Source organism: Orcinus orca, chromosome 3 (assembly GCF_937001465.1).
Source record: "Orcinus orca chromosome 3, mOrcOrc1.1, whole genome shotgun sequence".
Classification (NCBI taxonomy): Eukaryota; Metazoa; Chordata; class Mammalia; order Artiodactyla; family Delphinidae; genus Orcinus; species Orcinus orca.
Genome location: NC_064561.1, coordinates 12,056,663 through 12,079,214, shown reverse-complemented (window position 1 = coordinate 12,079,214; position 22,552 = coordinate 12,056,663). Strand labels below are relative to the sequence as shown.

The window sequence follows — 22,552 nt, the reverse complement described above, 5'->3', positions numbered from 1 at the left end:
AACTTCCACCCACAGGCAACAATTTGAGGTCCTCCTCTATCACCAGCACGCCAGGCTCATGGGTAAGGGGCTGCATGTTTTTCCTCCCATACTCCTCACTCAGGGAAACTGAGGCTCCACTGCTGGGAGGTGCCTTGGAGCAAATCCAAGCATCTCTTTGAGGCAGAATCATGTTGCCTTTGCCTCATTTAACCCAAGCAATATATTCCAAAACAAAAACATTCAGCATCAGCTCTTTCTGCTCTGGGGGAGCAAATTGGAGCCACATCCTCCTCCCAGGAGACCCTTGCTGGTCCGCTGAAGAACTTCTATGTTCCTCCACCTGGGACACCACCAGCCCCTCCCTCCCCTTCCAGCCCATCCATGACCCTTTGGGGAGTCTGTGTCTGGCACCGTCTCCCCCAGCCTGGGGACTCCCTGGGACCAGGCTGAGGTGAGGTTGGCATAGAAGATTTGGCTGAGGGTGTTTGTAGAATTAATGAATCCATCATCTGCCTGATGAACTCCTGTGCACTCTTCAAAAGCCCAGCCTCAATGTCCCTTGTCCCAGGATACCTTCCCTGTCTCCCCACACAGAGCCTTCACTGCCCTACTCCTGACTCCTCCAGCTCCAGGTGCACCCTCTAGCCCAGTTCTGAATCCACAGCTGGGGAGCATCTGTGGCCCGCCCTTCTTCCTGCAGACTGGGGTTTCCTTGGGGACCAGGACTGAGACCTCTTGGAGGCACAGTAAACTTGTCAGGAAGTGTTTACGGAATGGATGAAGGAACAAATGAATAAACAATGAATGAATGAATGCCTCTTTCAGGGCCTGGAATCACATACCCTGGATTCATATCCCAGCTGGGGTGCTAGGCACTGGATCTGTCCCTTGACTCTCCAAATCCCTTTTTCCCATGTATTAAATGTGTTTTCTCAGAGTTTATGGCCCAAGTTGTTGCAAGAATGAAATGAACTGACATATCTGCATTCAGCCCTCAGGCTCCCTCCTGTCCCAGGTTGAGAGCTATTCGTACCCAGGAGCAGGGACTTTGTTCCTCTCCGGCACTCAGAACTACAGTGTTGTCAACACAAATGCTTAACGAATGTTGAAGAACAGGGTTGGTGAGGGGGATGAGGGAGGAAGGGAAGAAAGGCAAATATTAAAACGGCTGACATAAAAAAAGAATAAAATAATGCCATTTGCAACACCATGGATGGAACTAGAGATTATCATACCAAGTGAAGTAAGGCAGAAAGAGAAAGACAAATACCATATGATATCACTTTTATGTGGAATCTAAAATATGACACAAATGAACTTATCTACGAAACAGAAACAGACTCACAGACATAAAGAACAGACTTGTGGTTGCCAAGGGGGAAGGAGGTAGGGGAAGGATGTATTGGGAGCTTGGGATTAGCAGATGCAAACTTTTTTTTTTTTTTTTTTTTTGCGGTACGCGGGCCTCTCACTGTTGTGGCCTCTCCCGTTGCGGAGCACAGGCTCTGGAGGCGCAGGCTCAGCAGCCATGGCTCACGGGCCCAGCCGCTCCGCGGCATGTGGAATTTTCCCGGACCGGGGCACGAACCCGTGTCCCCTGCATCGGCAGGCGGACTCTCAACCACTGCGCCACCAGGGAAGCCCGCAAACTATTTTATATAGAAAGGATAAACAAGGTCCTACTGTCTAGCACAGGGAACTATATTCAATATCCTGTGATAAACCATAATGGAAAAGAATACGAAAAAGAATGTATATACATGTATAACTGAATCACTTTCCTGAACACCGGAAACTAACACAACATTGTAAATCAACTATACTTCAACAAAATAAAATAAAATATTAAAACAAACAAAAAAAGGCTGAAACCTAAGTGTTGGCAGGACATGGGAGGCATTGCCTCCCTCACAGGCTACTTGAGAAAATAGCGCGGCCATGTCCTACCCCATGACTCAGCCATTCCACTCCTGGGCATTTACTGGGGGAGAAAAGAGTATAGTTGCCAAGAGACATGAACAAAAAGGCTCAAAACAGATTTAACCATAATCGCCCCAAACTGGAAACAACCCAAATGTCCACAAACAGGTAAAATGGACAAATCATGAAAAATTGGCACCCAGTGGTTAAGATAGAAGGGAAAATATCCAAATGTTTGCAAGGAGGTTGAGATACTGGAACCCCTGTACACTGCCAGTGGGAATGTAAAATGTTACAGCTGCTGTGTAAAAACAGTGTGGCAGCTCTTCAAAAGCTAAATATAGACTTACCATATGACCCAGCAATTCCACTCCTAGGTGTAGACCTAGAAGAACGGAAAGCGATGCTCAGGAAAAACTTGCATGTGAATATTCCCAGCAGCACTACTCACAATAGCGAAAAGGTGGCAACAGCCCAAATGTCCATCCACAGATGAATGGACGAACAAGACGTGGTAGATCCACATGGAGGAATAAAGCGCTCACACATGATGCAACGTGGATGCACCTTGAAAACATTATGCTGAGTGGGCTTCCCGGGTGGCGCAGTGGTTGAGAGTCCGCCTGCCGACGCAGGGGACCCGGGTTCGTGCCCCGGTCCGGGAAGATCCCACATGCCGCGGAGCGGCTGGGCCCGTGAGCCATGGCCGCTGAGCCTGCGCGTCCGGAGGCTGTGCTCCGCAACGGGAGAGGCCACAACAGTGAGAGGCCCGCGTACCGCAATAAAAAAAACCCAAAAAACCAATATTATGCTGAGTAAAGAAAGCCAGATAGAAATGGCCACATATTGTATGAACTGTCCAGATGAGGCAAATCCACAGGGACAGAAAGCAGAAGAGTTGTTGCCAGTGGCTGGGAGGGAGGGGGGATGGGAAAGACTGCTAATGGGCATGGGGTCTTCTTTTAAGTATTCTGGAGCTAGATACTAGTGAGGGTCATGCTACATCATGAATGTCCTAAATATCCCTGAATTATACACTTTCAGTGGTTAAAATGATAAGTTATATGTTATATTTATTTTACCACAATATAAAAAGAAAAAAATGGGGACTTCCCTGGAAGTCCAGTGGTTAAGACTCTGCGCTTCCAATGCAGGGGGCACGGTCTCCATCACTGGTCAGGGAACTAAGATCCCACATGCTGTGCGTCGCGGCCAAAAAACATTTTTTTTTTTTTTTTTTTTTTTGCGGTACGCGGGCCTCTCACTGTTGTGGCCTCTCCCGTTGCGAAGCACAGGCTCCGGACGCGCAGGCTCAGCGGCCATGGCTCACGGGCCCAGCTGCTCCGCGGCATGTGGGATCTTCCCGGACCGGGGCACGAACCCGTGTCCCCTGCATCGGCAGGCGGACTCTTAACCACTGCGCCACCAGGGAAGCCCAAAGCATTTTTTTAAATAAATAAATAAAACAAAAGGAAGAAAGAAATGATGCCCAGGAATACTACGTAACTACGAAAAGGAACAATTGCCTGCTCCACAAACATGAGGATCAAGAGAAGCCAGAGGCCAGAGTGGACACCCGGCCATCCCATATGTGAAATTCAGAATCAGGTAAAACTCACCCAAGTGATGGATGTCAGAGTAGTGGTCACCTTGAGGGAGGGGAGAATCAACTGGAGGGTCCAAGGACCTGGCAGGGGCTGGAAATGTCCTATATCCTGACCCAAGGGTCATCACCTCAATCAACCTCCAATTCTGACACTCATGAACTTGACCATGCCTGTGTTAAACCTCAACAAAAATGTTAAAAAGAGAAAAGAGGGGAATTTCCTGGCGGGCAAGTGGTTAGGACTCCGCACTTTCACTGCCAGGCGTATGGGTTCGATCCCAGGTCGGGGAACTAGGATCCCACAAGCCGTGTGGTGTGGCCAAAAAAAAAAAAAGAGGGAGGGAGAGAGAGAGAGAAAAGAATTGCCAGGGAAGGACACAAGAACATCCAACAGTCCTGAAGGTTGAGGGTTTTCCATTTTCACCACAAATGTCATCACCTTATCCCTCTGGGGACTGATGACTTGGAAATAGACATGGAGCTGGGTGTGGACAGAAGCAGGAGGGCAGTGACTGGAGTCTGATGCCTGGGATTTCAGAAGTGGTTCCCAGATGCTTTTTCATCTCTTGGGAGATGCTCCCCACACTCCCCAGACCAGGGTCCCCTGACTGGGGGACACTCTGGGACAGGAAAACCTCAGGACTCCAGAACACTGAGAACATCAGCTCCCAGATCTCCTGGTAGAGACACATCTTGGCACCTCAGGGCCCTTTAAGACCAACTAGAATGAACACTAGCAATCATAACGTACAGCCTTGGGCAGAAGGAAGAGCATAGCCTGCAGGCAGAAGGTCCTGGTTCCAGTCCTGACCCAATCAATAAATACACATGAATGAATGAATGGATGGATGAATGGTGGATGAACTAGCTTTTCACCCCCATTTCACAACCCTTTATCATGCACTTCCCAGATGCTCAGCCTTGTCCTGCAAAAAGCCAGGGACCCCAGAGAAACCTCAGCCTGATCTGGCCTCCAACGATCTCCTATCCTGCTGGGGGAGACAGAACCTGACACAGATACTTCCATTCCCATTATTGCTGAGACAAATAATAGAAGAAATCACAGGCAGGCAGGAAACAGGGAAGGGAGCCAAGAGGGAGGGACCAGGATAGAGGAAAGATGCCAGGGCCAAAATGAGAGAGAGGAAGTGGAGCGCCCAAATGTTGGACATTAGATGGCACGTGGCCAGTGACTGTTACACACTGACCAGGGAGGAAGTTGTGCTGAACAGATAATGAAGGGCAGTGGGAGGCTGATCCTTCTTGGCAGATCTTTTCATTTGTCTTGATTGGTTTTGTATACCTCCAAAGATGAGGAGCTCACTCCCCAGGGAGACAACCCAGCCCTTCCTGGACATGGGCAACTGTCAAAAAGTTTGCTGCAACATAATTTTCCAGGTAGTGGCCACCTTGGTTAAAAAGGCCAAATGCAATTGTCTGGGGAAGGAGGGCTACCCATGTGAGCCAGGCAGTCAGTCTCTGCCACAGACTAAATCTGGAATCAGACTTGCCTGGGTTTGAATCTCTGCTCTACCTCTTATGGGCCTGGTGACTTCATCTCTCCAAGTCTATTTCCTCTCCATCCTTTTCTGAAATGACTGTAATAACAGTGCCAACTTCATAGGTTTATGCATGTATTCAGTGAACTAATGGAGTAAAATGCCTAGCATATAGCAGAATAAGTGTGCCCTGTTCCAGGCCCAGAGTGCTCTGGAATGTGTCTCGAATTCACATGTACTTTCCTATCTTTAAAACTTTGCACATGATCTAACTTACGCCTCCCATGTCATTGTCCCATCACCCACACCTTGCAAACTCCTATGCATCCCTCAAAGCCCTCAAAGGTACCCTTCTTTTCTCTGTTTAAGCCCTGACCTGGGGAACTGGGACCATCTGGGACCTGGTTCTGATTGGGCCCACTGTGATGTAATGTGAGTTTCCAGAGGGCAGAGATTCCGACTGGCATGTAGTAGGCATGCAGTCAGAACTTGTTGAGTGAATGAATGAGTGAATGAATGAATGAATCAGTGGTTATTTGGGAGGGGTGCCCAAAGTGGAGACCCAAGGCTAGGCCAACCTTTAGGTCTCCATACCCCCATCTCCCACGACCTCAATGGGCGGGAAGGGGCAGATAACGTGCGAGGAGGGGCTTCCGGGCGGGGTCTTCAGCCCTTCCGGTCCGGCCCCTTTAAGGGGCGGGGACAGCAGGGCGGGCGCTCGGAGCGTCTGGCCGGCGCGAAGATGGCGGTTTCGGCAGCAGGGCCCGGGTCGGTGGAGGCGCCCAGTTCACTGCTGCTCGTGGTGGGCGGCGAGTGCGGGTGCCCCGGGCTGCTAGCCTATGTGCTGGAGGAGCTTGAACGAGGTCGGGCCGGCCCGGGAACGCGGTGTCGGGGAGGCGGGCGCGGCGGCGCATCTCGGCCTAAGGGCCGGGGGATGGGGCGGGGGGCGGCTGGATCCGGGGGCCCCGGTGCCCCTATCCCCTTACCGTTAGGCACAGGGCGCAGGCAGAGCCCGTGCGTGCCCGCAGAGGAAACAGCGTTCGGGTTTGGGCTGGGCTGCTCCGCCTCGAGCGGGGTGCAGACCGGGGAGGGGTTACGGGCCCAGGCTTTGGGACCCACGCGATTGGGCAGCATGGGCAACGGCTCCGCTTCCCGCCCTCCGGGCCCTCCTCGAATCCTCGGGCCTTAGCAGCCTGGAAGTCTTGGAGGGAGGAGCAGGGATGGGGAGGCTGGGCCCGGAGCTCCAGGGCCTACTTTCCGCAGCTCCATGAGGAACTGCTAATTGGGGTGTGGGCGGGTGCTGCCTGCTCAAGGGATTTGGCACCTGGGGATATGAGTCATAGGTGCACCTGCAAGGTTAACCTGCAGCCACTTGGCACGGTGGGACCGGCAGGCGTGGTGCACCCCGAACCGCGATTGGAGGGCATTCATCCATCCCCCATCTCTCAGATCGGCAGGGCCTGCCGTCCGTAGCCAGTAAAATGGGACGGCAGCAAACATCTCGGTTCACAGGATTAAGGAATGTCACCCCACAGGGCATCAGGGATAGCGTGGGGACCAAGGGCAGGCTCAGTCCTGCCCTCACAGGACTAATGGGTCTGGTTGGGGGGCGGGTACCAAAGTGAGTGAGGAGATGGACCAAGTTTTAAGCTCAGATGGTTACAGGGGTGTTCAGAGGATGCAAAGGGCTGAGAGGACCTGAAGGGTGGGGAGAAGGACCTCTGGGCAGTGGGAACAGCTCACGCGAAGGCTCAGAGATGGGAACTGTGCCTGGCAGGGCTGAGGAACAGTGAAACCAGTGGTGGGGGTGGGAGGATGACGGAGGGGACAAGATGACTGTGTAGGAGGCCGGGACTTTCTTTCTGATGTCCTGAGTCTTCTCTGTAAAATGCCTGATTTACACTTTGGGTTCCATGAGGGTGGATGCAGTGGGCTCCAAAGGCACATTGGATGGTTCTGAATTTCCAGGCCGTCATGTGCAGGGGCAGGTTGAGGGGAGGGGCCTGTGGCGGCCCTCACCAGCCATCTGCTAGTTATTGAAGTATTCTGGGAGCTGGGAAGCCCAGCTGATTTCCTACCTCCCTTCCCCCCTCTCCCCACCAGGCATCCGGTCGTGGGACATTGACCCTGGCGTCTGCAGCCTCGATGAGCAGCTCAAGGTCTTCGTGTCACGGCACTCGGCCACCTTTTCCAGCATTGTGAAAGGTGAGGCTGGGGACCCTGCATGCCCCAGCTCTCCCCTTCTGCTCATTCAGTGGACAGGTGTTCTTTGAGTGCCAGCTATATGCCAGGCATGGGGGTCAGGGAATGGCTGTAAGCAGCAACAGTAATAACACAACTGAGATCTACTGAGTGCAGAGCAGGGGCAGGCCCTGAGCCAGCACTCACTTCCTTTGGTCATCAGCACCCCACAAGGCAAGAACTTGTGTTTTTGTCCCCAGTTGACAGGTAAGGCAGTGAGGTGTGGGGGACAGGGAGACCTCTGAGGAGGGTCTTTTTGGATGAGAAGCAGCTGGGGCTGGTGTGGAGTGTGGAGGGAAGGGCCCAGTCAAAGGGACGGGACATTTGGAAAGTGAGGGGCTGCTGAGCGGGACTGGAGGGTGGAGTGTAGGCCTGGTGTGGCAGGGACTATGTCTGGTTTATGCCTGTGATTCCTTCACAGGGCCAGGTACACAGTAGATGCTCAATAGATGGGGACCTGAGAAAACAAGATCGAGGAGGGAGTTGGGGTTCCTGGGCCAGCCCCACATGTCCCGTGGCTCCCTGGGGGTTCTGGGGTGACCGGGGTGAACAGAGCAGCTGCTGGGCAGGGCCTGGGTTGCCTGCAGCTCTCCCCTGCCTCAGCCAGCCTGTTGAGTCACCTCCAGGCCGCTGCAGGAGGGGAAGGAAGTGTCCGTCGCCTCATTGTCCCAGTGGTTCTGGGTGGCTTCCTGACCCTCACCATTTGGGGGAGCTGGAAATGCCATCCGCTCTGTGTGGCCTTGACAGCCACTTCCCCTCTCTGTGCCTTAATTTCCCCACCTGAATGGGGCAATATCCGCACATGATAAGAAGCCCGTGATAAACTGATAAAGGGTAACCAGCAGTAGAGGGTCCTTGCCTCTCCAGACCCAGGCCAGGTGCTCCATATTTGAAACACATCTGGTCTCTGGGGAACGGACGAGCGTTCGGATCCCAGAATCAACCCCACTTCCCTCTCCGTGGCCCATGAGGCCTCCCTGCCCTCGGCTCCCTCCTGCTGCCCCTCGCTGCAGCCCCACCTGCCCCTTCCTGATCCTCAGACACAGAGAGCTCAGTCCTGCCGCAGGGCCCTTGCCCATGTTGTGCCCTTTTCCTGGTGTACCCTCCTTGGCCCTCCCTGGGCTCAGGCTCCTTGATTATAAAATGAGGGTGACAGTGGCGTCCCCTGCAGGGCTGAGAGCTGTGAATTGGGCCCTGCCAGCAGTGGAGGCCTTGTTTCCAGCGTGAGGCCTGCCAAGGCGGTTTCCTGTTCTTGCCTCATCCTGACCTGCAGCTTTACCACATGCCTGTTAATCCCTGGATGACCCTCTGGCTGGGGGTTCTGGGAAGCGGGGTCCTGGAGGGGCTCATGGCCGCCTGGGGTTACACAGTGAGGCAGGGTTTGACCTTGTCACAGGCTGATGCCCACACATGTGGCTCAGCCCTAAACTCACAGGGCCCGGTTCCCCCACAGGCCAGCGGAGCCTGCACCACCGTGGAGACACCCTGGAGACGCTGGTCCTCCTGAATCCATCAGACAAGTCCCTGTGTGACGAGGTAGGGAAGGGTAGGCTCCTGGGGGCAGCGGGCTGCTGGGACGAGCGCCATCCCCTGGCCTCACCTCATGTGTCCTTGCCTTCATGCTGCCTGAAATCCTCTTCTTGACACCCAGCAGCAGCGAAGCCTCCCCCGATGGCTCCAGCCTCGATTTATTCCCTCCTCAGAGCTGATGGTGGGAGCGGGTGGAATCAGAAAAGGCTGGAGTTTGGGAGGAAGGAATGAGATAGGGAAGGGCTGGGGGTGGGAGGGCAGAACCCAACCGATGTTTGCGTCCCGTGCGTTCCCTTGGGCTGGGCCCCGCTAATTGTCTGAACTGACTTAATACTTCTAGCTTGTGGACATCTGTGCTCTTCTCTCAATTTCCCATGAGAAAGATGAACAAGATAGAGCCCCGGGACACCCCTCTAGATACTCTTGTACGAGTTGATTCCTCTGATCAAAAATGCTCCCTGAAGGGGCTCGAGGAGACAGAGCCAGACACAGGCCCATCTTCCCCATGGCACTGGGGCTGGGCCAGAGGGAGAGGTGGGCTTCGGGGAGCCCAGAAAGGGTGTGCAGGGCTTCCAGGAGGAGGGGGCACCGGAGCTGGGCTTTGTAGAATGAGCAGGAGTTGGGAGCAGGGATAGGGGGTCGAGCCCGACTGGAGGCCTACAGGCTGTAGTCCCGGCTTCTAGTTTAGTACTGACCAGGCCGTCATGGGGACAGGAGTTGGGTGGTTATATATACATTAGGGGCTGCGGACCACCCCAAAGAGGGGTGCTGACTATCTCACTGCACAGAATAGGGCCTTGAACACTCTCCCTCTCCCTCAGCTCCGGAACCTTCTCCTGGACCCTGCCTCTCACAAGCTGCTGGTGCTGGCTGGGCCCTGCCTGGAGGAGACGGGGGAGCTGCTGCTCCAGACAGGGGGCTTCTCACCCCGCCACTTCCTCCAGGTCCTGGGGGACAAAGAGGTAAGCCGCCCCCTCACCATGCTGCCTCTGAAGCCTGGCTCGTCCCCGCTGGGCTGAGTGGCTCCAGCGACCTGCTGTCCCCCTGAGCATCGTCCCTTCCTCCTCTGTGGAATAATGGTGGTGGCGTGTCTTCCTCCTGGGCCCAGTCCCATGACCCACTGCAGTGTGTGGGCCTGTAGATTAGCAGATGTCTCAGAGTCTTCAAGTGGCACCGCAGATTCTAGGTCCCATCTGAATGGGGGTCCCTTCTGAATCCCTTAGTCTGGGTGGGGCAAAATGAGCAAAAACCTGGCAAACCATGTTTGGTTTGATAAGAACCAGTACACAGGGGTGGTGGTGGGGTGAGTGTAGAAGGTCTCTCTGGAGGATGCTGTGCTTTAGGAGTTGAGAACAGCAAGTGCAAAGGCCCTGGGGCAGGGAGAGTGAGAGAGGAGGGTAGAGGTGGACAGGTGGTGATGGGCCCTTCTGGGATGTGGGGAAGGCTGGGTTTTTGTCCTGAGGGTGACAAAGGCAGGCAAAGGGCCTTAGTTTTCCCAAGGGGCTGGGTGTTGCCTGGCTCCAGGTGACCCCTTAACCATTCCGCCCTCTACAGATCCGGGATCTCCTGGCCTCCACACCCCCGCCTGCAGACCCACCCAAGCTCACCATCACCTGCCCGACCTTTGGTGACTGGGCCCAGCTGGCACCCGAAGTGCCCGGCCTCCAGGGCGTGCTCCAGCTGCGGTTGAACCCTCCAGTGCAGCTGCCGGCTTCTGAGGGCCTGCGTGAGTTCCTGGAGTACGTGGCCGAGTCGCTGGAGCCGCCGTCCCCCTTTGAGCTGCTCGAGCCTCCGGCCTCCGTGGGCTTCCTCAGGCTCGCCCGGCCCTGCTGCTACATCTTCCCTGGTGGCCTGGGGGATGCTGCCTTCTTCGCCGTCAATGGCTTCACCGTGCTGGTCAATGGTGGTTCCAACCCCAAGTCAAGCTTCTGGAAGCTGGTGCGGCACCTGGACCGGGTGGACGCCGTGCTGGTGACCCACGCGGGCGCTGACAGCCTCCCCGGCCTCAACAGTCTGCTGCGGCGCAAGCTGGCGGAGCGTGATGAGGCAGCCGCTGGCGGGGGCTCTGGGGATGACCGGCTGCGCAGGCTGATCTCCCCCAACCTGGGCATCGTGTTCCTCAATGCCCGTGCAGCCGCCTCGCGGCTGGTACGCGGGGAGGATGAGGCGGAGCTGGCCCTAAGCCTCCTGGCCCGGCTGGGCATCACCCCCCTGCCTCTGAACCGTGGGCCGCTGCCGGCCGAGCCCACCGTGCTCTTCCAGAAGATGGGCGTGGGCCGGCTGGACATGTACGTGCTGCACCCGCCCTCGGCCGCCACTGACCACACGCTGGCCTCTGTGTGTGCCCTGCTGGTGTGGCACCCCGCGGGCCCCTCCGAGAAGGTGGTGCGCGTGCTGTTCCCTGGCTGCACGCCACCCGCCCGCCTCCTGGATGGCCTGGTCCGCCTGCAGCACTTGGGGTTCTTGCGGGAGCCTGTGGTGACCCCTCAGGACCTGGTGGGGCCTCGGCGAGCTGAGAGCAAGGAAAGCGTGGGCTCCCGGGACAGTTTGAGGAGAGAGGGCCGGACGACGGCACCCTCCAGGCCCGCCCAGGAGCGCCCCGGGGTGGCCCAGAAGGAGCCACCGCGGGCTGAGGCCCCTCGCAAGGCTGAGAAAGAAGCCAGGCCCTCCCGGGAGGTGAAGAAGGACCCCAAGCCGAGCGCCCCTCGGACCCAACCCCGGGAGGTACGGCGGGTGGCCTCCGCTGTGGTCAGTGGCAAGAAAGCAGGTGCCCAGGTGGCTCCCAAGCCCCGCAGAGCACCCAACACACCCCGCCCGGGTGTCCCACCAGCAGAGAATGGGCCCCGCAGCCCACCTAGCTTCCGGTGCAGAGAGGCCAGCCCCGCCACGGAGGCCTGCGGCTCCCCAGCCCCCCGGCTGGTGGCCACGCCCAGCCAGGAGAGCAGCCTGGAATTGGGGCTGAGCCCAGCTGGGGAGGAGGGCGGCAGCTTGGAGGAGAAGACCCTGGAGCTGCTGTTGGCCACCAGCACCCCAGAGCCGTGCACACCCTCACCCGCCGGAGCCCCCCAGGGCCCAACTGAGAGCAGCGGGCCACTGTCACTGAGCCCACTGCGGGGTGGGGAGCCTGGGCCGGATGCATCCCCCACGGTGACCACCCCCTCGCTGCCTGCCGAGGTGGGCTCCCCGCACTCCACAGAGGTGGACGAGTCCCTGTCGGTGTCCTTTGAGCAGGTGCTCCCACCACCAGCTGCCGCTGCAAGTGAAGCCGGGTTGAGCCTCCCACTCTGTGGCCCTCGGGTGCTCCGCTCGGCCTCCCCACACGACGTGGACCTGTGCCTGGTATCACCCTGTGAGTTTGAGCACCGCAAGGCTGTGCCCATGGCGCCGGCACCTGTGTCCCCCGGCAGTTCCAATGACAGTAGTGCCCGGTCCCAGGAGCGGGCGGGTGCTCCAGGGGTGGAGGAGACACCACCCACGTCCGTCAGCGAGTCCCTGCCTACCCTGTCTGACTCGGACCCCCTGCCTGCCGCCCCTGGCACCGCAGATTCAGATGAGGACACAGAGGGCTTTGGGGCCCCTCGCCGCGACCCACTGCCTGACCCGCTCAAGATACCCCCGCCACTGCCCACCCCACCTAGTATCTGCATGGTGGACCCTGAGATGCTGCCTCCTGAGCAGGCGCGGCTGAGAGAGGGCCTCGGCCATACCCGGAAGCCCCTTACCCGCCCCAGCCGTGGCACCACTGCCCCCAAAGCCACTCCAGTGACTGCTGCCAAGACCAAGGGGCTGGCCAGTGGGGACCGGGCCAGTCGGCCACTCAGCGCCCGGAGCGAGCCTAGTGACAAAGGAAGTCGGGCACCCCTGGCCAGAAAGCCCTCAGTCCCCAAGACAACCACTCGAGGTCCATCCGGTAAGTACCTGGGGGCTGGAGTCCTGCAGTGGGTTCCCTGTCCAAGTCCTCCTGTTCCCCGCTTGCTGTGTGGTCTCAGCCACACGCACCACCCTCTCTGGGCCTCAGTTTCTCAGATAAAATGGAAGCTCTGGCCTGACTCCTTAAGCACTTGCAATTCCAAGGTGCTCAGGCAGTACCGTCAACGGAAATGTAATGTGAGCAGCATCCATCGTGGTGAATTTTCCAGTAGCCACGCTAAGCAAAAAGAAACAGGTGAAGTTAACTTCAAGACCGCCCCCAGGTTGGATGATTGCCTAGGAGGACTCGGTGTATGGTCATACTCATGAGTTTATTACAACAAAAAGATACAGAGCAGGATCAGCAAAAGCGAAAGACATGGGGGGGAGTCCCAGGGAAACCAGGCACAAGCTTCTGGAAGCCTCCTCGCAGTGGAGTCCCATATCATGTGCTTGGTTCCCTGAGCTCCAAGCTGTGACAACACGTGTGAAGTACCGTCGATCAGGGAAGCTCCTTAGAGACTCAGGGCACAGGGTTTCTATTGGGGCTGGTCGTGCTGGCACCCTCTACCTCACACGTACACTGGAAAGGTTTCCAGGATCCAATTCTTGGACACCAGCCGGCTGTCCCGCAGTTGGCCGCAATCCTGACACTGTCTACCCAGAGGCAGAATCACATTCCACAGGTAAAGGGCTCCGTCCCCCGAGCACCCTCCACTTCAGGTGCCAGTCACAAGTCCAGGCTGTTACCCATGCTTCTGACCAACTGGTTGTAAATCGGAGGTTCCCATGCCCCCCTCCTCTGGTTTGATTAATTTGCCAGAGCTGCTGACAAAACCCGGGAAAACCCATTTAACTCACTAGATGACCAGTTTAGTATAAAAGGCTCTTAAAGGGTACAAATTAACAACCAGATGAAGAGATGCATAGGGCGAGGTCCCAAACAAGGGATCTTATGTCCTCATGAAGCTTGGGACCCTGCATGGTAGCACAAAGCGTTCTGGTTCCCTGGTGTGGAAGCTTTCTGTAAAAGGGCCAAAAAGCGGCCTTTTGAGGCTTTTATGGAGGCTTCATTACATAGTCATGATTGACTAAATCATTGGCCAATGGCGAGTGACTCAACCTGAGGCCCCTCTCCCCTGCCCAGGAGTCCGCACGCAAGACTGAAAATTCTGACCCGCTAATCACAAGGTTGGTTCTCCTGGCAACAAGCCCCCACCCTGGGGTGGGATCCAAAGTCACCTTCATTAACATAAACCCGGTTGTGATGGAAAAGGGCTTCTTATTAATAACAAGACACCCATTTCACCCTTTTGGCCCTAAGGTGTTTTCTGGAGCTGAGGACTAGAGACCAAATATAACAGAGATGCTCCCATTGCTCACATTGATCAGAAAACTCCAAGGGCTTTGGGAGCTGTGAGCCAGGAACTGCGGATGAAGGACCAAATATATCTGAGAATGACCAAGTATATGTATTTCTTGTAAATCACAGTACTGCAGTCCACCCCCTGGTGGAACAGATCCCTTACAGCAAAGCAATCATACCTATCACAGCACTTACATTTGGGGTCGCATTTATTAGAACAGATGTAGCAATAGTACCGACATAAATAGGCCAGACATTTGGAGAAGCTGTGTGGGACAGGGATGGATGGATTGGTGGATTTTTGGCTGCGTTGGGTCTTCGTTGCTGTGTGCAGGCTTTCTCTAGTTGCGGCGAGCGGGGGGGCTACTCTTCGTTGCGATGCGTGGGCTTCTCATTGCAGTGGCTTCTCTTGTTGCAGAGCATGGGCTCTAGGCTTCAGTAGTTGTGGCACGTGGGCGCAGTAGTTGGGGCTTGCGGGCTGTGGAGTGCAGGCTCAGTAGTTGTGACGCACGGGCTTAGTTGATCCGTGGCATGTGGGATCTTCCTGGACCAGGGCTCGAAACCTGTGTCCCCTGCATTGGCAGGCGGACACCCGGGAAGTCCCGGGATCGATTTAGAGAAACGTCATTTGCTCCTTGTACCTTACGATCAATTTGTGCAGAACTATTCAGCACAGAAATCAGCTGGTGATTAGCTATCCTGGTCCTCCTCGGGCCAGTCATTTTCCACAGGTATTACCTCCAGAGGAGGCTTTAACTCAGGCTCTCAATACATTTGATCATCAGTATCAGTGTTACCAGAAGACTCATTTACATGAGGTAGTTGAATCTTACCAGCGACAGGGCTACACCATATCGAAATATGGTTACCGTACGATTCATTTTCATTACACAACCAATCGGTAAGAGCTACAGACGTGTTCACTTTGCCTTCCCAACAGAATCTGCCTTTGCCCATATACCAGACGGTATTAAGGACAGAGGTCGTGACCACTGGCCACGATTCAGTTGGCTCCGGATTCCAAGGTAACTAGGGACAAGTTCACGAGCTTGTACTGAGTCTGATTTCCATTGTGTGTTGTATCGCAGGGCCCACCTCCCTTCTGTGGGGAGGACGGGAGTTGTATTTAGAATATTCCTATCCCAACTAACTGTGCTGCAGGGTATATTTTATTTCTAGCTTTACTGGAGGTGCGCGCAGTCAGGGTGCATCTGTGTAAATTATAAATGTCCCCAGAGAACTTCCATGAGCTGGGAGGGCCGCAACATTCCCATAGGTGTGTGCGCCCCTGAGCCCCGGCAGCTACGATTGAGGGCCACTGCCCCGCGGCCACTTCAGCCTGCGCATGTATTTAAATAGTCAGGAGGCCTTGTTGGGTCCCAATGCTAGTTCTACATATCCAGCACTATTGGCAGTCTGCCTGACCCACTTTGCTAAAACCTCATTCTCTTTCCAGGCTGGCTCCCATCCTTCGCCTTCCACCTGGAAGAGAACTCCCCCTAGTCTGCCTGTTCTAATTAATCTTTATCCTCTGGATGCCACTCCTCATTAAAAGCAAATTTCACTTGTCCTAGGATACCTGCTAGCACCTGTTTACCCTAAGGCTCTTTCTGGCTTGTGGGCCAGTGTTGTTGAATCCACCAGAGACCTTGTTGCCGTTGTGTACTAAAGGCCTGGGTGCAGATAGGGTGCATGTTTTGCACCCCAAAATTTTGGGCCCCCCAGACGAGGCTTAGCTGCGTGGTAAGCACACCTAGATGTAATTTAATTTAGTCTGAGTATGCCATGAGGCTTCCCATGGCCTGCCTCGTCTCTGGTAGGGCTGTACCCCAGGGGAACTTGAGCGACCATGTGATGCCCACTGCTTTAATCCCATCAGGGACCCACTGTTTTTCCCTAGTTTGATGAATCGTTTTCCATCCACAAAGCAGGATGACACGTGCTCGTGCACAGCACACCCTCCCATGCTCGGCACGCTGCCGTTATACTTTGTCCATCATAACCAGGGACCTTTCTAAGCAATTGATTGTCACGATCTGTAATTACACAGTGATCACATAGATCAGTCAGCTGGGAGCTATACACCACACAGTTTGAAGTCCCAGTAGGAAACAGTTCCCAAATGTTATCCTTTGTAGTAGATGTAGCCCGAAAAATGGGAGTCAGAAGACACAGGCGCATCGCTAGAATTCCATTTAATCTTTTAACAGTTGGTCCTGTCGTTAATATATCTCAGGACCAGAATGTCTTTCCAGAGCCATGCCATTCAGCTGTGCAGGCTGCTGTTCAATCTTATCAGGTCCCCAAATCAGGGCTGATCTCAGCAGACCAGCTTCAGCCTGCTGGGCATCTGGTATGCTTCTGCTAAGAGATTCTATTACTCTTGCTCTGAGGCTCTCTCCAGGTGTTAATAAAATGTTGGATTTCCCTCATTGCATAACCCACTTATTCATCCCTTTACCCTCAGCTGTTATTCTTCCTCTCCATTTGTCATTTATCTTTACCCACACTTTTCCACTCTTGGAAGGGACGTTAGTTTGGCCACCGTGCTGGTCCAGATTGCTGCCAGGAAACTAGGCTGGCAGGTGTCTCCCCTGCCCCGTCCACTGCCGCTCGCCTAGAGTAGGGTTACACAGGTACAGAACCAGTGGGCTCTTGCAACTGCTAGGCAGCGCGGCAGCATTCACTGTCAGCACCAACTTTGCCAGAGGCGGGTGAAGGCACATTCCGGGCCCATTAGCCCCTTAGGAATTCTGACATAAAGGTTTAAAGATACAGTTACCAGTTTCTTGTTGAGGAATCATCCCTGCTTCTGGCCCCCACAGTTGCATCCCTGGTTCTGGGACCACTGCATCGAGTAGGAGAAGAAAAAAAAAAAGTTGCTGTGATGCGGGGAAGAGTTATACAGTCGCATCAGCATCCTCCCCCACCCCGACTTGCCCACACCCCCAGAAAAGTGGAGGAATCTATCCAGTGGGGACCCGCCCTCAGCCCCGCTCATGTTGAGTGTGAGCACATGCTCCTGACGGTGTGTAAGCCAGCCTCTCAAGCCTGTGTCTCCCCTGGTTTTAGACAGCAAATGCTTCAGCCGCCCATTCCAATGTTCTATTAAACCATTACTCTGAGGATGATACGCAACACATCTGGTGTGAGATCTCTTGCCACTGTTGGACAGTGTGGGCTGTAAAGTGCACCCCTTGGTGCGAAGAAATGTAACTCAGTGGCTCAAATTGTTACAGTATTTTCTGATCCAGTCTTATTTTGAGCATTTGCATCTACCATCAGGTATGCAAACCCAGTGCAGGGTGTCTCTTCCTGTTAGGGCTCATCTATAGCCCCAGGGCTCCTGGCTTTGGTCCAATGTAATCCACTTGCCGGCTACCTGTGGGGCTCTGCATTGCTGCAGCCCTCTCCCCATGCCGACTCATTCATGGACCGCCCTCCCAAAACGTTCACTTGGTGGTTCAGTGACCTTCCAAACCTGGAAGGGGTTCTTCTGGTGGGCATTGACATGTCCTACTTTCACACACCCCTTAAATTCCCAGAGTGATTTCCATAAGGCCGCGCCCCATGCAGGCATCCCTTTCATAGTCCAGGTTTCCATTGCCCGTCTGCCCGACCACACAGCCACGCCATGGGCCCAGGAGTAAAAACCCAAACATAGGGGCTTTTACCGTTGCTCAATTCTTCCACCACTGCTCGGAAAACAGCGTGCAATTCAGCCCACTGAGCCCATTTGTTCTTGCTGCCTCCAGTCAGAGTCTCGCCATCCCCTGGTTTTAATGCAGCCGCTTTCCAAGCAGGTTATTATCCATTCATCTTGGAACCGCCATCCATAAAGCAAGCGCGCTTTGTGGTTCAGTTGAGAGCCGTCCATAGGGCAAGGCCACGTGCCAGTCAGTTCCAGCAGCTCCTCAGGTGGCTCCAAAGTCGGTCCTGGAGGAAAAGAGGCTACGTGCTCATGATCCAGTGGGTGCCTCCCTGCATTACCCTGGCAGCGTGCTCTCAGATGAACCATTTCTCTTTTTATCATGGAACACTTCTGGGCACTGCGTTCATTGGAGTGTTTCTCCAGCATCACCCAAGACATTGTGGGCATCTCAGGTTTCATGATTATTTTATGTCCATCAGTAATCGAGGTGATCTCAGTTAATGCCCAATCGCAGGCTACTAATGGTCTCTCAAATACTGTGTATGGGCCGTAGCATCTTGGAATTTTCTGGTCCAAAATCCCAGTGGTCACTGCTGGGAGGTGCTCCTGGGCTTTTGCCCGAAGCTCCAGTCTGCAGAGTGTACAGAGTATGGCCGACACTTCCCAAATCATACCTGAGTGGGGGGTCGGCAGGGCCCAACGGCCAAGTTGAGAGGGCTGCCACCGTTTGTAATTCAGACACAACCCGCTCTCGTTCGGGTCCCTAACTCAGAGCTTTCTTCCGGGTAGTCTTCCAGATGGAAGCAGCATTCCCAGATGAAAATCCAAGTCAACCAACCAAACGCCGGGCTTCTTGTTTGGTCCTGGGGAGGACAGTGACAGCGGTTTATTTTTAGTCTCTTGTGGAATATTCCAGGTGGCCCCTGCCCAGGTTCTTCCTAAGAATTTGACTGTTCGGGCAGGCCTGGGAACCAGTGCTGGATTTATTAACCCACCCCAGCTGGTCATGTGCGTCCCTGTTGCACTCAGATCAGTCCTAGCCTGCTCTTTGGTTTCCGCTATCACCGTAACACCGTCAGTATAGTGTATGATTACACTGGCGACCCGCATCAAGTCCACGTCCCTTCTGACCAAATCACAACAGTAAGCCAGTGAGTTCAGATACCTCTGTTGCAGCACAGGAAAGGTAAATTGGGATCCTTCCCATGTGAAGGCCAACTGCTGCTGGCTCTTTTCTGAGATCAAAACAGGGAAGAAAGCATTTACGAGGTCACTCGCTGAGTAGCAGCCTCCTTGCATTTTCTGTGTGTCTGGAACGGCTGAGCCGATGGGTGGTACAACTTGGTTTAAGTCTTGATAGTCTACATTTAGTCTCCATGAACCATCCGTCTTCTCCCCAGGCCGCACAAGGCTATGGTACAGTGAATTCGTGGGTACCCACACTCCAGCTTCTAGCATATCATGAATTAAAGTGGTCGTCTCTTTTTGTCCACCAGGCGTTCTAGATCACTCTATGTTAGCCACCTGTGTGTGCTCAGGCAGTTCTAGTGGCTCCCATCTGGCGTCCCCAATTAAAACTGGCCGGAGGGCGGACTTACAGGCCTCTGCTTTACAATAGTAAGTAGGGGAGGCAATCCCCAGTCAGCCAGGCTCCATCCCAGTAATACAGTCAGGTAAAGGAGATGTGACCACCTCACACCAAATCTGTCCACTCACCCCAGTTTTCATCCCAATGTGCACCTTCATCCCATCAACGTTTGCATCTCCAGTTCCTCCCACTCTAACCTTAGCCCCCGCTAAGACTTCACCAACTGGTGTTGGAATCACAGTGCTTTGGGCTCCTGTATCTAGGAACCCTGGGAAGGTCTTCCTCTCCTGGCTGTTTTCTCCACGCCTGTGCAGATGGCCTTGGGTTCCCCCCCCCACCCCGGGGTGGAGCCAGAAGATCCTGGCCTCTGCTTCAGTCTTTATCTTCATTAATCTTCCTAATCCTCACCCGCAGGGGATTCCTGGTCAGGTTTCTCACTGTAATCTTTGCCTCCTGGCTTTCGAAATCCCTCCAAACTAGAGTAAATAGTGGACTTGTTTGGGGCCCTTTAACAAAACGTTGGGGGCCGCACTGGTCCATCCAATCTCTGCTAGTGCTGCATCTGTTGCCGAAACTAGGCTTCTGTGAGCCAGTGCCACATCGAATCTTGCAGGGAGAGTTTTGGGTGAATTAGAAAAGAATAGCTTTAAAAAAAAAGAACCTCATTGCTTTGCCAGGCAGAGTGGGGCACAGTGGGCTCATGCCCCTGAAAAACTGTGTCCCCCAACCCAGGGGGGATTTGGTGAGGAGTTTAATAGCAGTGGTTCAAGGGCGGGTTGTTGATAAGATTAAGGTGTGTGTGTGTGGGGGGACACCTGTACTCCTTTAATCCGGTCTCAGGTAATCTCTTGATGAGCTTCTCTGGTTCCTTTCATCTGGCCTCAGATGCTGTTCTCTGGGATGAATAATGCTGACATCTTCCATTTGTTGGGGGTTTTAGTTCTGTAAAGAGCTCAAAGGTATTGTTAATATGTATCCCTTGAGGTGGAACAGGGCCCCTGCCCCAAGGCTGCCCTATTGTTTCTTGGCTGCCCCTCCCTTGTCTCTGCATCCCCTCCCTTCCGTGATTAGCAACTGTTTGAATCTGCCCTTTGGGACTCCGGGAAGGTCATGGAGGCTGGAGTCTGCCCCTACAAACAAGGAACGGGGTACACAGAAAGGCCTCCATGTCCAGGAGCCCCACAGGGTCCTGCTCAGTTTCACCTGTTTCAACTCTATCAGTGTCTGCTTTATTCATTCTACGTTTCAACAGCCATCTGAAGATTACCACTCCACTCGGTCAAGTCCCTTGACTCTCCCCTTTGTCTCTCCCCGTTTTCTTAATTACTCTAATGTTCTTGGTGTCATCAGAGAAGCTGAGATAGCAGATCTGATAAGGCTTCTAGAACTGTTGTTCAGTTTTGTAGCAGTAAAGTTCCATGGGGTGCCCATGCAGCAAGGGTCCCGTTAATCACGCATTTACCAAAACCTGGGTAACAGGCATATTCAGTGGGTGAATGTCCCAGTTATAAAGCTAATCCCACGTGGCTTGCATAGGAAGCATTTCAGCTGCTTCATCTGGGGTGTCCCACTTGGCATTTATGGGGTGAGTTGGGCAGTCCCCCCTTCCCAGGATAAACACACTTTTCAGTGGCGTTTATCCAGTCGGCCAGGCTGGTTATTCCTTCGGGAATAACCTCCTGTGTGTCTGGAACAATCTGTGATTGTTCAGTAGTGAGCTTCGGGTCCTGCATCAACCCAGATGTGCTCTTCTACTCTGCAGCCTTCAAAACCAAAGACACAGCCCCCAAATTGGTTACTCTCACGATCCATTTTGGTAAAGGTTCTTCAGGAAACTGATGATACCAGTCCACAAAGTGAGTCCGTTTCTTTACACTCTATCTCCTGGTTTTAGTTGTTTCTTGGTTTTGCCCTCCCCCTACATTAACTACCTTCTTGGTGACCAGAGACCTTAGAGGTCTTTCCTGATGCCCCTGCATAATTTTTCCCTCTCTGGGCGGCTTTGAGGCTAATGACCAAACCTCAGATCTACCCAAATCTGAACTTGGTTCAACATCAAGACCCGAGTGAGCACATTTTTTAACTTTCATTTTGGCTACTAGAGATAACAATAACCAGGAAACTGTGTATTCAGCATACTGCTTATTATTTTGCATTTCCTTATATATCCAGTAAGCCAACTCCTTGGGTGTTGGGTCTACTACCATTACTACATTCCGTTGGTAACTTTTACCTTTAGTAACTGATTGCAGTGCAGCTGCAGTTTCATACTGTGGGTGACTGGGTAGCTATCTGGGGATCAGCGTTTGCTCATTCCCCACCCTTTTATCCTTTCTCTTTAAAAAACACATGTTTCGGGGCTTCCCTGGTGGCGCAGTGGTTGAGAGTCCGCCTGCCGATGCAGGGGACGCGGGTTCATGACCTGGTCTGGGAAGATCCCACATGCCGTGGAGCGGCTGGGCCCGTGAGCCATGGCCACTGAGCCTGCGCGTCCGGAGCCTGTGCTCCGCAACGGGAGAGGCCACAACAGTGAGAGGCCCACGTACCACACACACACACACACACACACACCAAAAAAAAAAAAAAAAAACACCATATGTTTATGTAAGCCAGGGTCATTCTAGCAAATCCCACTCCTGACACCAACCAAAAAGGGTTCCTGGACCCAGTTCCACTGTGTGTGTGTCTGTGTGTAGGTTTCCCCACACCAACAAGCAATTCTTGGGTGCCAGCAGGGCGTCCAGGAATTCAAATCAATTCTGACACTCTCTACCCAGAGATAGAATCACATACCACAGGTAAAGGGCTCAGTCCCACAAGACCACCCTCCACGTCAGATGCCAGTCACAAGCCCAGGTTTCTACCTGTGCTTCTGACCAACTGGCTGCAAACCAGGGGTTCTGGTGACCTCCTGCAACTCAGGATGCCAATCGCAAGTCTAGTTTGTTACCTGTGCTTCTCACTGACTAGCTATAAATCAGAGGTTCCCATGACCCCCTCCTTGGGTTTGGTTAATTTGCTAGTGCAGCTTACAGAACTCAGGAAGAACCCATTTACTCCCTAGATTACTCATTTATTACGTATAAAACTCTGTTAAAGGATACAAATCAACAATCAGTTGAAGACATACATAGGACGAGGTCCCAAATGAGGGCTCTGACTGATGTCCTCAGGGAGCTTGGGGCCCCACACAGTGGCACGTAGAAGCACTCTGGTTCCCTGATGTGGAAGCTCTCTGAAAAAGGGCCAAAAAGCTGTC

The 22,552-nt window shown here is 54.0% G+C and overlaps 1 protein-coding gene across 1 annotated transcript in view; it reads left to right on the top strand.

Annotated features, from left to right (window-relative positions):
- Positions 1-5,714: 5,714 nt before the first annotated feature.
- MAP1S (microtubule associated protein 1S) overlaps positions 5,715-22,552 on the top strand; it is a 32,437-nt gene continuing 15,599 nt past the window's right edge. The window contains exons 1-5 of the mRNA XM_004277568.2: positions 5,715-5,870; positions 7,111-7,212; positions 8,702-8,784; positions 9,600-9,740; positions 10,333-12,688. Of these exons, the coding sequence (XP_004277616.1) occupies positions 5,750-5,870; positions 7,111-7,212; positions 8,702-8,784; positions 9,600-9,740; positions 10,333-12,688 (2,803 nt within the window). The 5' untranslated portion in view covers positions 5,715-5,749. The remainder of the gene's footprint in view (positions 5,871-7,110; positions 7,213-8,701; positions 8,785-9,599; positions 9,741-10,332; positions 12,689-22,552) is intronic.